General features: G+C 42.9%; 1 protein-coding gene across 1 annotated transcript in view; it reads right to left on the reverse strand.

Moving 5' to 3' along the window:
• Positions 1 to 13,861, reverse strand: part of PRUNE2 (prune homolog 2 with BCH domain) — a 146,165-nt gene that overhangs the window by 92,461 nt on the left and 39,843 nt on the right. Inside the window, exon 5 of the mRNA XM_074166361.1 lies at positions 2,480 to 2,632. Coding sequence (XP_074022462.1) covers positions 2,480 to 2,632 — 153 coding nt within the window. The remainder of the gene's footprint in view (positions 1 to 2,479; positions 2,633 to 13,861) is intronic.

The following is a 13,861-nucleotide window of genomic DNA, read 5'->3' on the forward strand; positions in this document are numbered from 1 at the left end:
TGAGAAGAGAAAGGAATTTCAATACATACAAGTATCTACAGCTGACCAGATGCAGCAGCGTAAATTAAAAACAAAAACAAAAACAGCTTAGACCTTAATGTTGAGCCTTCTGTACTTCAGGACATCCTATGAGAGTTTAAGCCAACATTAATATTTCAACGCTTAATGTTTCTAGAGGGATTTCCAAAGCAAGGAAGGGTTTAAAGCAGCGGGGAAGCAAAGGATGAAGAATTAAGTCTCCTGCAATGAATTTGTGTGAATGCTTACATTTTTTAAGCAAACTGAATTCCAGTTGATGATAAATGTATAGATAGACTATTCCTATGGTCTGCTATGAAATCACTCATATGAAACACTTCTGGAATCAGAAATATATTGAAAAGCATATGTGATATTTATAAAGTATTCAGAAGCAAAGAACTTATGATATTCTGTAAACACAAAGTCATTCAACTTTTCTGACCTTCCTCACAAATTGACATCAAAACCAATTGGTTTTGGTTATGTACATTAAATGGTGAATGAAGCAACTATATGTTTATGTGCCACAGAAATAAAAGTACATATTATGATCAGAAACAACAGTGTAAAATTGGAATTGCTTCACATTCCAACTAGACATGTTGATATGCTTAAGTACAATGTACTGCAAATCCACATGACTAAGTTTCTCTAATGGGAGACGTCTGTCTAAAATGCTGTAAAGATTCTCAAAATAAATATATATCATGTATAAGAACATGATCATATCACACAATCAAAAATACAGAAATGACAGCCAAGTGCCTATTAAAGAAAGCTGCAAGCCACTTACTTCAGTGCAGGGTGGCAATGAAAACGCCCACAGACTTTTAAAACTTAGCAGCATAACATCCGAAATGTGTTTGCATGACTGATTTTTAAGAGGGAGCCAAATACCAACTTAAGCCAAAGAAATGAATCCTCTCGTTACTGTTTCTGTATGAAGTCCAGCTACTGCATTAAATCTAAAGACAAGATGAACTGGCTAATGTTCACATATTTATTATATTTATGCATCTGTCCTCAAATAGCAAATTAATTCATGAATTCAAGCCAATAAATCATTATTTCTCCATGAAACAGAGAACTTTTTTGCTGAATTGTCCTAATACTGCCTGAAATAACAGGTACATAATGTAAAATATTCAACAGACATTAGTGTCTTCAAAAGGCTTCAGAAACTCAAGAGCACCTTAATAATACAAATGCCACATGTATATATGCAGTGCTAAATATGTACCTTGTAATACACAGCAAACGGCAGCTATGAGACAAAAAAAGAGTGACAGTGCTCTCCTCATGCGGCATATAAAAATTACTGGCAACCAATGCCATGCAGACTGAATCCGTTATATCCACTTGTCCAAGTTTTGAGTTGGATATTAGGGTAAACTTCATGGGCCAAGTACATGACAAACCTTACTAAAACATCTTCCCAGGCAACTGGCAGAACTAAGAACTGAGTTCCATAAAAGCCACTTTCACTGGGTCTCTCCAATCCAGGCTGCATTCAGTTCATTTCTGAACCATGATTCCTTGACTAAGTCTGGAGGAACTTGAGGGAACTCTGTCAAGATTTATAGCCCTGAACTAATTTAGCTTGCAACCTTAACTATCCTTAACTATCAGCTAGGGCAGCCGTCTCAGGCTGACAATCTGAATTTAGATGAGATGATTCTGCAGATGGGCAGATAAAGAATGGTAAAAAAAAAAAAGACTATGAGTCTGCACAGAGTCTGTGCGCACCTGATACATCTAACAAAGAAAGATCTCAGTAATTCAGTAGTCACTGATAACTTGGTAGCAAATGCCATTTAATAAAGACACTAAAAAGCGTTAAGAGTTATTGCAAGAATTTTCTTCAGGCTTTCAGAGCATACCTTCCAAAGCCTGCTACCAAATTTTGGGTTCAAACATTCCCACTTTTGATCACTGAAAAAATGACAACTGTGTTCAGCTATTTCTAGAAGAAGGAAATGAAAGAATTGCAATTTTCCCACTGCTTCCTTAGTCTTATTCTGAAGTCAAATTCATTTCATCTGTATACAGCCCTCAATAAATTTGGGAAGGTTCAGAATCCACTCACACACCATGTAGGCAATTGCAGCACAATTTCTGCACATGGGCTAACACATTGATTACACTCCTATACTTCATCAACACAAATTCTTGACTAACACACTCTTGTAAAAGCAAAATATGAAATAAATTCCTGTTTACTTTATCTGTAACAGCAATACAAGACCATTTAGGAGTTCAGTAGCTCCTCAAGAGAAATCACAATTCCATGATTGAGAATGTAAGCTGCTTAATTTAAAATTAAATATAATATATGTAACTGTCAATGAAGATAGCATGCCGCAACTACTTTCACCACACACGGTGAGCCAATATATCTGGATACAGTTACACAACAAAATTTGTAAAATGTCTGAAAAATGGAAGCATGTTGCATTACCTTGTGGGTTAAACTGAGTCTCCTGGAGAACAGAGATAATTTCCTCTCGTGGGGGAAGATCTGGAAACTTTTCCTCAAGGACTGACAGAACTTTCTCCTGCTGCTCTGTAATTCTGTCAGCCTCTGAAGACATACACTTGAAGAGAATGCTTCCTGAAACATTGAAAGACAAAAATCAATGCCTCCTGTAAACAATAAAGAGGTACTACAGAAACAAGAATGTTTACTGTATCGCCATCCAAGCCCTTTCCTTCTTGGAGGTTGTTTCCACTGATGAGTTCACAGTAGATATCAAATGCTTTTCATGCAGAAACATCCTTCTAACGTGAAGGCAGTTTCTAAAATCTGAACTGCGTGGCTTGTCAGAGCTCATGCTACATCTGCCTGGCTGCTCCCAGTGCTGCCATGGTGTTCAGTACGCTTCTGCATGTCTAACACAGCTCCGCAGGGCTTGTTCCTCTCTCTAGGCATTATAGCAAGTGTCAGTATGCTTGTAAACAGTAAACCCACATTGCCAACCTTCCTTCTATAGACATGTCAATGAACTGCTACAATGGCCATATGAAAGACATTCTTTACGTTGAGGGTGGTGAGGCACTGGAACAGGTTGCCCAGAGAAGTTGTGGATGTTGTGTTCAAAGTCAGGTTCGATGAGGCATCAAGCAGCCTGATCTAATGAAAGATGACCCTGCCCTTGGCAGAGGGGTTGGACTAGATGATCTTAAAGTCATTGGTCATTTTGGTGTGACTGACTCTGGCTAATTCCTTGTCTATGAACATACCAAAAAAGCACAGCACATTCAGCCAAACAAAGCAATGCATTAAATTTTAAAATTTAAGAGAAACATAATCCAATAAATAACTTCACCATGACTGGTATGTTAAAACAATACAGAGGTGAATTTGATATCTTTTCAGACACCTACATGCTGCATATATTCCATCTTGGATGTGAAACATTCCTGATGGTTCAAAGTTTAGTGACCCTCTTATTCCCTGGACATTGGAATCCCATTTATTAATATACCCAAAGAAAGCCTTTGCTTCCAATTACTCACACTAAATTAAGGATAATAAAATCTTATACTTCAGCCATGAAATTATTACTGTACTGTGCACAGAGATTTCAAACAAGTGTATGATTGCATTGTGTCATGCTAGGTCAATAAGCAAATAAGTACAATAGTATGAGATAGTTATTGTAAGCCAAAATGTTTAGGCTTTAGCACAGAGCCAAGACAGGAAAACAAAAAACTTGGATACAGCCACCCTCAATCTCACTAGACTGACTAGGACGCAGACATATAATATGTATCCATTTTCTCCTACACTGTCATCACATAAAATAACAAAAGACATTTCTTCAAAATTCATAAAGCACTTGCCACACAAAACAATGTTGCCATGCTAAGTGCATACCTCCTTATTAGACAGATCCTGTGTGGATTAAATAATAAGTAATGCTTAACAAGCCAAAAGCTGCTCCCCATCAGATACTAACTTCTGGAAATTCACATATATGAAAGTCTCTTCTGTTTCTGTTACAGACATTGTAACTGCCAATACCCTAAATTCTCAGTGTCCCTTCATGTCAGTCTTACTGTCACTTTAGGACAATGCTCCTGCCCTATTTGATAGTATTAAAAATGTTGAAGAAATACAGACTGCATGAAAATCACATATACTGATCCAGTCTGACATTTGTAAATTTAGGTAGACAAAACATGTCTCCACAGATTTCAGAAGTCAGATTTCAGAATTTTCAGATTTACAGGTAAATAAACTGATACATAAAGCACCCAAGACAGCAAGGCCTATTTTTCAGTCCCTTTTATAGGAAGCAAGCATCTCAATCGGCAGCCTCCAGGAGAACTCACCTAACCATATCCCTGTGTTGCTCCCACCTTTAACCAGGTAACAGCGCCTGTGATACATGCTCTTGTCCATACCTTGGGAAGGGCAGTGACCAGAACGAGTTAGATGGCCCACAGCACACTCCCGGTCAGCAGAGAGCTGCACATGGTTAAACAGCAGCTCAGGGACCAGGTTGCATGAATTATTTTAGCAATAGCGATCACCTGCTTTTTCAGCAACCTGTTTTTTTTTCCTCCAGGAGCAGACAGGGGAACTGCCTGTGCACACACAAAGGAAATGGGGACTCCAGCAGAAGGTACTGGACCTACAATGTATGCTCAAATTCACCACACAATTACCCACTGGAGTGGGGCTGTAGCACACCCCACACAGCCTCCCCGCAGCACTAGGATGAACTAGGCAGTCTGTCCATCTGCATAGGTCCTCAGTCGCACCATGTGTCGAACTTTTACCACAGCTGTTTGTGCTTGGGTGGGTGGGTGGGAGGGAAGCAGTATTTGGGGAAGACCAAGAAAAGAAAATCTTAACACAAATGTACTGCAAAATGCAGTAAATGGAGAGGTGTAAGTCAGATACCCAACCAAGCTCATCAGTTTTGAAGTCAGCATGATGTGAGCTTCATTGTCTGCCTAATTCAACTTCCCAGATATCTGCTGGAAATATAACACAGCAGAGAGGCAACAGTCCTGGAGATTCTTAGAGTGCATAGAAGACAACTTCCTAACACAGCTGGTGAGGGAACCGACTAGGGAAAGCGCCCTCCTGGACCTGCTGATAGTTAACTCAGAAGGTCTTGTGAGGGATGTAAACGTTGGAGGTCGTCTTGGACAGAGTGATCATGAAATGATACAATTTTCAATTCTTGCTGAAGCAAGGAGGGGGGCCAGCAAAACTGCCACCTTGGACTTCGAAGGGCAGACTTTGGCCTCTTCAGGAGCATGGTTGAAAGTGTCCCTTGGGAGACAGTCCTGAAGGGCAAAGGTGCCCAGGAAGGCTGGTCGTACTTCAAGGAGGCACTCTTAAAAGCCCAGGAAAGAGCCATACCCAAATCCAAAAAAACAAGCAGGAAGGGAAGAAGACCAGCCTGGCTAAATAGAGAGCTTTGGCTGGAGCTCAGGAACAAAAAGAAGGTTTATGATCTTTGGAAAAGGGGCCTGGCAAGCAAGGAGAAATACCAGGAAGCAGTGAAGATATGCAGGGGGAAAATTAGAAGGGCCAAGGCTCAAGCTGAGCTCATCTTGGCCACTACAGTTAAGTATAACAAAAAGGGGTTTTTTGGGTATGTAAACAGTAAAAGGAAGATTAGGGATAATGTGGGCCCACTGATGAATGAGATGGGCACCCTAGTGGTGGAAGACATGGGGAAAGCAGAGTTGCTGAATGCCTTCTTTTCTTCAGTCTTCACTGCTAAGGCTGTCCCTCATGAATCTCTGGCCTTGGAGGCAAGGGGGAGGGTATGGAGAGAGGAAGTTTTTCCTCCAGTAGAGGAGGACCAGGTTCGGGACCACTTGGCCAAACTGGACATTCATAAGTCCATGGGCCCTGATGGGATGCACCCACGAGTGCTGAGAGAGCTGGCAGATGTTATCGCTGGGCCACTCTCTATCATCTTTGAAAAGTCATGGAGAACAGGAGAGGTGCCTGAAGACTGGAGGAAGGTCAACATCACTCCAGTCTTCAAAAAGGGCAAGAAGGAGGACCCTGGGAACTACAGACCAGTTAGTCTCACCTCCATCCCTGGGAAGGTAATGGAGAGACTCATTCTAGATGTCATCTCCAAACAAGTTGAAGAGTGGGGGGTTATTGGAAGTGGGCAACATGGGTTTACCAAGGCTAAATCATGTTTGACCAATCTGATAGCTTTCTACGATGCTGTAACTGGTTGGTTGGATGAGGGGAGGGCAGCAGATGTCATCTACCTTAACTTCAGCAAGGCTTTTGACACAGTCTCCCATAACATCCTCGTTGGGAAACTAAGGAAGGGTGGGATGGATGAGGGGACAGTGAGGTGGATTGAGAACTGGCTGTGTGACAGGACCCAAAGGGTAATGATTAATGGAGCAGGTTCAAGCTGGAGGCCTGTAACCAGTGGTGTCCCCCAGGGGTCAATACTTGGTCCAGTCCTGTTCAACATATTCATCAGTGACCTGGACGAGGGGACAGAGTGTATCCTCAGCAAGTTTGCTGACGATACCAAACTGGGAGGGGTGGCTGACACCCCGGAGGGCCGTGCTGCCATCCAGCGAGACCTGGACAGGTTGAAGAGCTGGGCAAGGAAGAACCTCATGAGGTTCAACAGGGAAAAGTGTAGGGTCCTGCACCTGGGGAAGAAGAATGTTAGGCACCAATACAGGTTAGGTGTGGACCTGCTGGAGTCAAGTTCTGAAGAGAAAGATCTGGGAGTCCTGGTAGACAGCAAAATGACAATGAGCAAGCAGTGTGCTCTTGTGGCCAGGAAGGCCAACGGAATCCTGGGCTGCATAGGGAAGAGTGTGGCTAGTAGGTCGAGGGAAGTCATTCTCCCCCTCTACTCTGCACTGGTGAGGCCACAACTGGAATACTGCATCCAGTTCTGGGCTCCCCAATTCAAGAGGGATAGGGAACTACTGGAAAGAGTCCAGCGAAGGGCAACGAGGATGATTCAAGGATTGGAGCATCTCCCTTATGAAGAAAGGCTGAGAGAGCTGGGACTCTTTAGCCTGGAGAAGAGAAGGCTGAGGGGAGACCTTATCAATGCTTATAAGTATCTAAAGGGTGGGTTGAAGGAGGATGGAGCCAGACTCTTTTCAGTGGTTGCCAGTGAGAGGACAAGGGGCAACGGGCACAAGTTGGAACACAGGAGGTTCCACTCAAATATGAGAAGAAACTTCTTCACAGTGAGGGTGACAGAGCCCTGGAACAGGCTGCCCAGGGAGGTTGTGGAGTCCCCTTCTTTGGAGATTTTCAAGACCCACCTAGATGCAATCCTGAGTAACATGCTCTAACATGCTCTGGGAAATCCTGCTTCAGCAGGGGAGTTGGACTAGATGGTCCCTTCCAACTCCAAAAATTCAGTGAAATTCAGTGAAATTATATGGAAGTATGAGTGAGTTTGGTGTCAGGTCAGCAACTTCTGCTTCATTTTAGCTCCATATACCAGAAATCATTCCAGCCTAATTACAGGATACAGAATCGATCGTGAACTGAGCAATAACCACACCACAGTTTTTATCCAGTCAGTCATGGATTTCAACTAAGCTTTAAGGTAAATGCAGTACTAAGTCCTTTCTAAAACATAATAAAAGCTCAACTGTACCACTCCAGCCTATAAGTCAGCTTCATCAGGCGCCCAGCTGACATGCCTCTCTGCAAACACACGTAGCATGGGGAACAAGCAAGAGGAGTTAAAGACGTGCGCACACCTCCAGGGCTATGATCTCATTGGCATCAAAGAGACATGGTGGGATAACTCCTATGACTGCAGTGTTGGAATGGAGGAATACAGACTCTTCAGGAAGGACAGGCAGAGGACATGAGGAGGTGGTGTTGCCCTCTATGTCAATGACCAGCTGGAATGCATGGAGCTCCACCTGGCGATGGATGAAGACCCAATGGAGAGCTTATGGGTTAAGATTAAAGGGAGCGCAGGGGCAGGTGATGTTATCATGGGCATCTGCTACAGACTACCTGAGCAGGACAATGGAGCAGATGAGGCCCTCTACACACAGATAGGAGCAGCATCGCGTTCACAGATCCTGGCCCTCATGGGGGAGTTCAACCACCCCTATGTTTGTTGGAAGGACAACACAGCACAAGAAATTCAGGAAGTTTTTGGAATGTGTTGATGACAGCTTTCTTCTCCAAATGGGAGAGAAGCCAATGAGGAGAGGAGACATGCTGGACTTTGTCTGTACCAACAAGGAGGAGCTAGTGGAGAATGTCAAGCTCAAGGGTAACCTTGGCTGCAGTGACCACGAGATGACAAAATTCAAAATCCTTAGGGCAGCAAGGAGGGTATGCAGCAAGATCACTACCTTGGACTTCAGGAGAGCAGACTTTGGCCTCTTGAGGGACCTGCTTGGCATGGTAACATGTGAAAAAGTACTGGAGGGGAGAGGGGCCCAAGGAAGCTGGTTAGTATTCAAGGATCACCTCCTCCAAGCTCAGGAGAGGTGTATCCTGAGAAAGAAGTCAGGCAAAAAAGCCAGGAGGCCTGCATGGATGAACAAGGAGCTCCTGGACAAACTCAAAAGTAAAAAGGAGGCCTAGAGAGGGTGGAAGCAAGGACAGGTAGACTGGAAGGAATATAGAAAAACTGAGTGGCCAGAAACCAGATTAGGCAAGCTAAAGCCCAGACAGAATTGAACCTGGCCAGGGACATCAAGGACAAGAAAAACTTCCGTATGTCAGAGACAAAGGGAAGACTAGGGAAGACACAGGCCCTCTCTGGAAGAAAACAGGAGACCTGGTCACCCAGGATACAAAGAAGGCTGAGGTACTGAATGACTTTTTTGCCTTGGTCTTCACCAGCAAGGGCTCAAACCACACCAACCAAGCTGCAGAAGACAAAAACAGGGGCTGTGAGAACGAATAACCACCCACTATAGTAGAAGATCAGGTTCAAGACCATCTAAGGAACCCGAAGGTACGTAAATCCATGGGACCTGGTAAAATGCATCCAAGGGTCCTGAAGGAGCTGGCAGATGAAGTTGCTAAGCCACTTTTCATTATATTTAGGTAGTTGAAGTAAACAGAGAAAGCCCTGTGAGACATCTCAAGAGGTGTTCCCTTAAAAAGGCAGCACAGCCAACAGCCCAGCTGCAGTGCCTCTACACAAATACACGCAGCATGGGCAACAAGTAGGAGGAGTTGGAAGCTACCATGCTGCTGGAAAGATATGATATAGTGGCCATCACTGAAACCTGGTGGGATGAATCCTATGACTGGAGTGTGGCTATTGAGGGCTACAAGCTGTTCAGAAAGGACAGGCGAGGAAGGAGGTGTGGAGGTGTCACCCTCTATGTTAAGGAACAGATAGAGTATGAGGAGATGTCCCCAAAGGCCTCCCTGGGGTCAGATGAAGAGATAGTTGAGAGCTTGTGGGTGAGGATTAAGGAGTGGGCCAATATGAGGGACACTGTAGTTTAGTACAGGCCACCTGATCAGGATGGGGAAGTTGAAGAAGCCTTTTACAATCAGCTCAAAGTAGCCTTGCAATCACAGGCTTTGGTTCTTGTAGGGGACTTCAACCACCCTGATATCTGCTGGAAAGGCTACACAGCCAAGCATCTACAGTCCAGGAGCTTCCTCCAGTGTATTGATGATAACTTTTTAACTCAGCTGGTGGAGGAACCAACAATGAGAGAAGCATTACTGGACCTAGTGCTGACAAAGAGGGACTGGTGGAGGACATAAAGGTTGGAGCAACCTTGGTTGCAGCGACCATGGAAAGATAGAGTTCAGGATCGTGGGCAGTATGCACAAACCAATAAGTAGGACTGAAACCTTAGATTTCAGGAGGGCTAACTTCGACCTTTTCAAGAAACTGCTAGGAGAGATCCCGTGGTATAAGTCTCTGGAAGGTAGGGGAGCTCAAGAGAGCTGGTCGATATTCAAACGTCACTTTCTCCAAGCTCAAGAGCGGTGCATCCCTAAGAGCAAGAAAACAGGCAAGGGAAGCAGGAGACCTGCGTGGCTGAGCAGGGAGCTTCTGAAAAAACTCAAGTGGAAGAAGGAAGTTTACACTGAGTGGAGGAAGGGACTGACCACTTGGGAAGATTGTAAGTATGCTTTTAGAGTATGCAGGGAAACGAGGAAAGCCAAGGCCTCCTTGGAATTAAAACTGGCAAGGGATGTCATTGGCTTTCCTCCAGTCCTCATGCATCTTGCTTGTTCTCCAGGATCTTTCGAAGATGATGGAGAGCACTCAGCACTGACTTCTGCCAGCTCCCTCAGCACTCGTGGGTGCATCCCATCAGGACCCATAGACTTATGGGTATCCAGTTCACTTAACTGCTCCTTAACTTGGGTCTTCCTGCACCAAGGGAAAGGCAGCAGAAAGTTGTGGTTACATGAAGACAGGTTCTAGCAGCAAGTATCCGGCCGTAATTTTAACAAGTGCCTGAATGAAAGTAGCTATGCAACACCAAAAGTCCTCATAAGCATCTGTTTGCTAAAATAATACATGGATTTTTTTCACATCAAAGCAGTTTTTCTATAGTGTTGCAGCAGCATGGCTCATGCCAGTAGAACTAGCTTAATCCTCCTATACACACAGATTGGTGGAAGGCAACTCTTACCTTATTTATCTATTCCCCAATCAAAAGGGATGGAAAGATTGCCTAGGACATACTGTGGGAGCCTACCATGCATTTCTACAGGTACCAGTGTGCATTTGTCTCTTGCTCTCACATGTGTGACAAATTCCTGGTTTCTTCAACAGTAAGGCCGTCTTGGATTTGATCTTACCTTTGGCAGGACACAGATCTTACTGTAAAGTTGTAAAATCAGGATGTGTTTAGGCATGCACTGTGCTCCAGCATCTAACTGGAAGCCTTTGCCTTTCACTGCTCAGTTCATCTCAGGGTCAATCCCTCTGCATATCTTGATCAGGGGTGACACCTTCAAAGACCAAAGCAAACTTAGAAATTTTGGGATTTATCACTGAATGCAAGAATGAAATGCAGTCAGCCTGAAATAATCACCGGCAGACATCTTAGAAAGGCTTTTAAAAGGCTATTTTTCCCACTTGTCACAGCAATACTGTAGTGTTTGCAATCACTACAAGAAAAGTATGCTTCTTAAATTAATAGGGTGTCAGCTGGTCCCACGATCAACAATTGTTCTTCCTTCATTCTTTAATACTATGCTTATCAGCAAGAAGCAAAAGCACACAAGTCTTCTCTCCCAGGCATCCCTGGCATTCCTGTGAAGGTTAAGATTCTGGGTAGTTTAGAAAAACAGTTCACTCAAGGTACTTCTGCTTAGCCAAAGGTCAGTGGTCCATTTAGTTATGTGCTCCCTTGTAAGTACCTGCTGTAAAAGAGATACATGGATTCAGAAATCTCCTGCAGATTTTACTGAGTGCTGGTGCAACTCCCCCAGGGTTTCTGAAAGCATAATGGAGGCTGCTCTGTCTGCTGACAAGCACAGAAAAAAAGAGATATATAATTGGTAATACAAGATTCAATATTATTTCTTGTGTACCTCACACTACATTACAGATATTTTTTTCCAAAGGAGAGGTCACTAGAAAATAGGATATGACTCTTAAAAAAATGTGCATTTTATTCTTTTTTGCAACGCGTTTTGGAAGTAGAGCACTAGTTTTGCCAAAAGCAATTGCTGTGCATTAATATTAAACATGATCTAATGAAGGCAGAAGTCGTTTTGGGAAAACATTAAGAACAGCACAAGCATCTCCTGAATTATAAGTTTATGGCTGAGAGAAACTGCACAATGAAAATATAGGCATTTCTCCTGTCGAGGTTTTGTTCCACGAACTGGAAAAATAAAGGACAGGGAAAAGGGGAAAACCAACAGTCCCTCATGGAAAATATACTTCAACACTCCCTCCCCGCCAAAAAACTCCACAAACCAAAACTGTAAAACAGACCCAAGCGAGCAGTCTTCATTGTAATTAACAGGAAAGCCACAAAGCTCGAATAAAGTGTAATTTGGGGAGGGGGGGGAGGAAGACGGGGGTGTAAGGGTGGGTGGAAGCATTGCCTCCAATAAAAGTGTTTCCATACATAAAACCAAAAGTATCACTCCAAACAAGTGCAGCGTTTGGTGCAGTTCAAAACACTGCTTTCTTTCTGGCATATATATTAAGGACACACCAGTTAGGGAACATGTGAATTATCTGATAGATGTACAGGACAGACCAAAAATAATAAAAAAATTTGGCATCAATTTGGCATCATTCCCAAAGCCCTTAAAAGGGTATTTCTTAACATTTGTCTGGGTGGCTAGAATAACAAACTAATCTTCTCTACTGAAAGTCAGACTGCCCCAACAGGGCACAAAAAGACCTCAACTATGCAGCTTATAACTAGCAAAAGCAGATTCACACATAAAAAAAAAAAAAAATGCTGATCCTTTTGCTGTAAATCTGTCTCTATTTACATGTTGCAGTCTGCACCTTGTGGCATCCTTCAAGGCCTTATACAAATAAACATAAGGAGGCATTTTTGAGAGTGCACTGACCCAAGGTACCTGACAGTGAGTGCTTGGAATCGCATCCTTGCCAGCTGGCTGCAACAGAAAATGTAATGATTCAGCAGTTTAATGGATCTTGAGTTTGGCAACAGTCCCCTTGTAAACATCTCTAGGGAAATAAAATAATACAGGCCCAAGACTCTGGCAGGTTCTATAATTGTTTGCTTCTGGCACAAATCCAGAGACAGCACAAGCTCTAACTTAAGGCAAATATGGCTGTACAACACTCTGACTCTCCAAGCAGTCTCTATTCAAAGCCCAAGGGTAGAATTAACTTATAGCATGTCTGACGAGGAGACAAAGATACCAGGAAAGCATTCAGCTGAAAAAAATCCTTAAATATTAAACTGCCTAAATCAATAATGCTCAGTTTCACAGGAAAAGTCTTTCAACTTTTTGGGTTTTTTAAACACCAAGGAGCAGGTGAAAGTTGTTCAAAGCTGGATTATGGCAGGTTATAAAAATCTGCCTTTATTATTAAAATTTTTAAAAATTGCTAACAGACTGTGAGAAAAAAGAAGTTTGAAAAAGAGACAACAAATGAAGGTGTCACAGCCACTACGTGATAATTATTAAAACATGAGATATTTTACAAGTCTTCTGGCAAAATACTCACTGGAAAGGCAGAAAATGAAAGACGAGTTTCCAGCTCAGACTAAGATCTCTCAGCTGTTTTATGAAAATAAAATCCTAATTCTTAGCACTTCGACTTCCACTTTGGCCTTCTGTTGTGAGTTTCCTCTGAAATTTATACATACTAACAATATACAAATTTACACTGGAAGTAACATAACAGCGGGGAAAACCCAATGGGACTTTCTTATTGGCTCTATGCCCATGGAGTGCCACCAGAGAGAGGGGCCATCCTGCGGGCCTCTACATATGCATTCACTGCTAGTGAGAATGAAGCAGCCACCCCTCCTTCCAGACCATGATATGCAATCCCTTTATTTCCTATGCTCACCGGTGAGATGAATTTCAAAGGCTATCCTTTACGGGCAATGACAAAAGGACATAATATATACAGAGAAACACAAAACTTGGGTAGATTGTATGTGATCTTTTATTTTCAGACTGCCTGTGTTTTGATCTGCCATCTACATACATTTATATCTAGGATTATTTTTTTTTAAATCTTATCAAAACCATTAATGGGATTCACTGACTTTTCTGAATTTGCCATGGAAGGTTCTTAAGTACCAAAACGCTTTCCTATTTTAAGAGACCCACAAGAGGAGTCACTGTATTGCTTAGCTTTGTATATATACAAACTGTGTTGCTGGGAGAAATAGAAAAGCATCAAGTCAC

This window comes from Numenius arquata, chromosome Z (assembly GCF_964106895.1).
Source record: "Numenius arquata chromosome Z, bNumArq3.hap1.1, whole genome shotgun sequence".
Lineage (NCBI taxonomy): Eukaryota > Metazoa > Chordata > Aves > Charadriiformes > Scolopacidae > Numenius > Numenius arquata.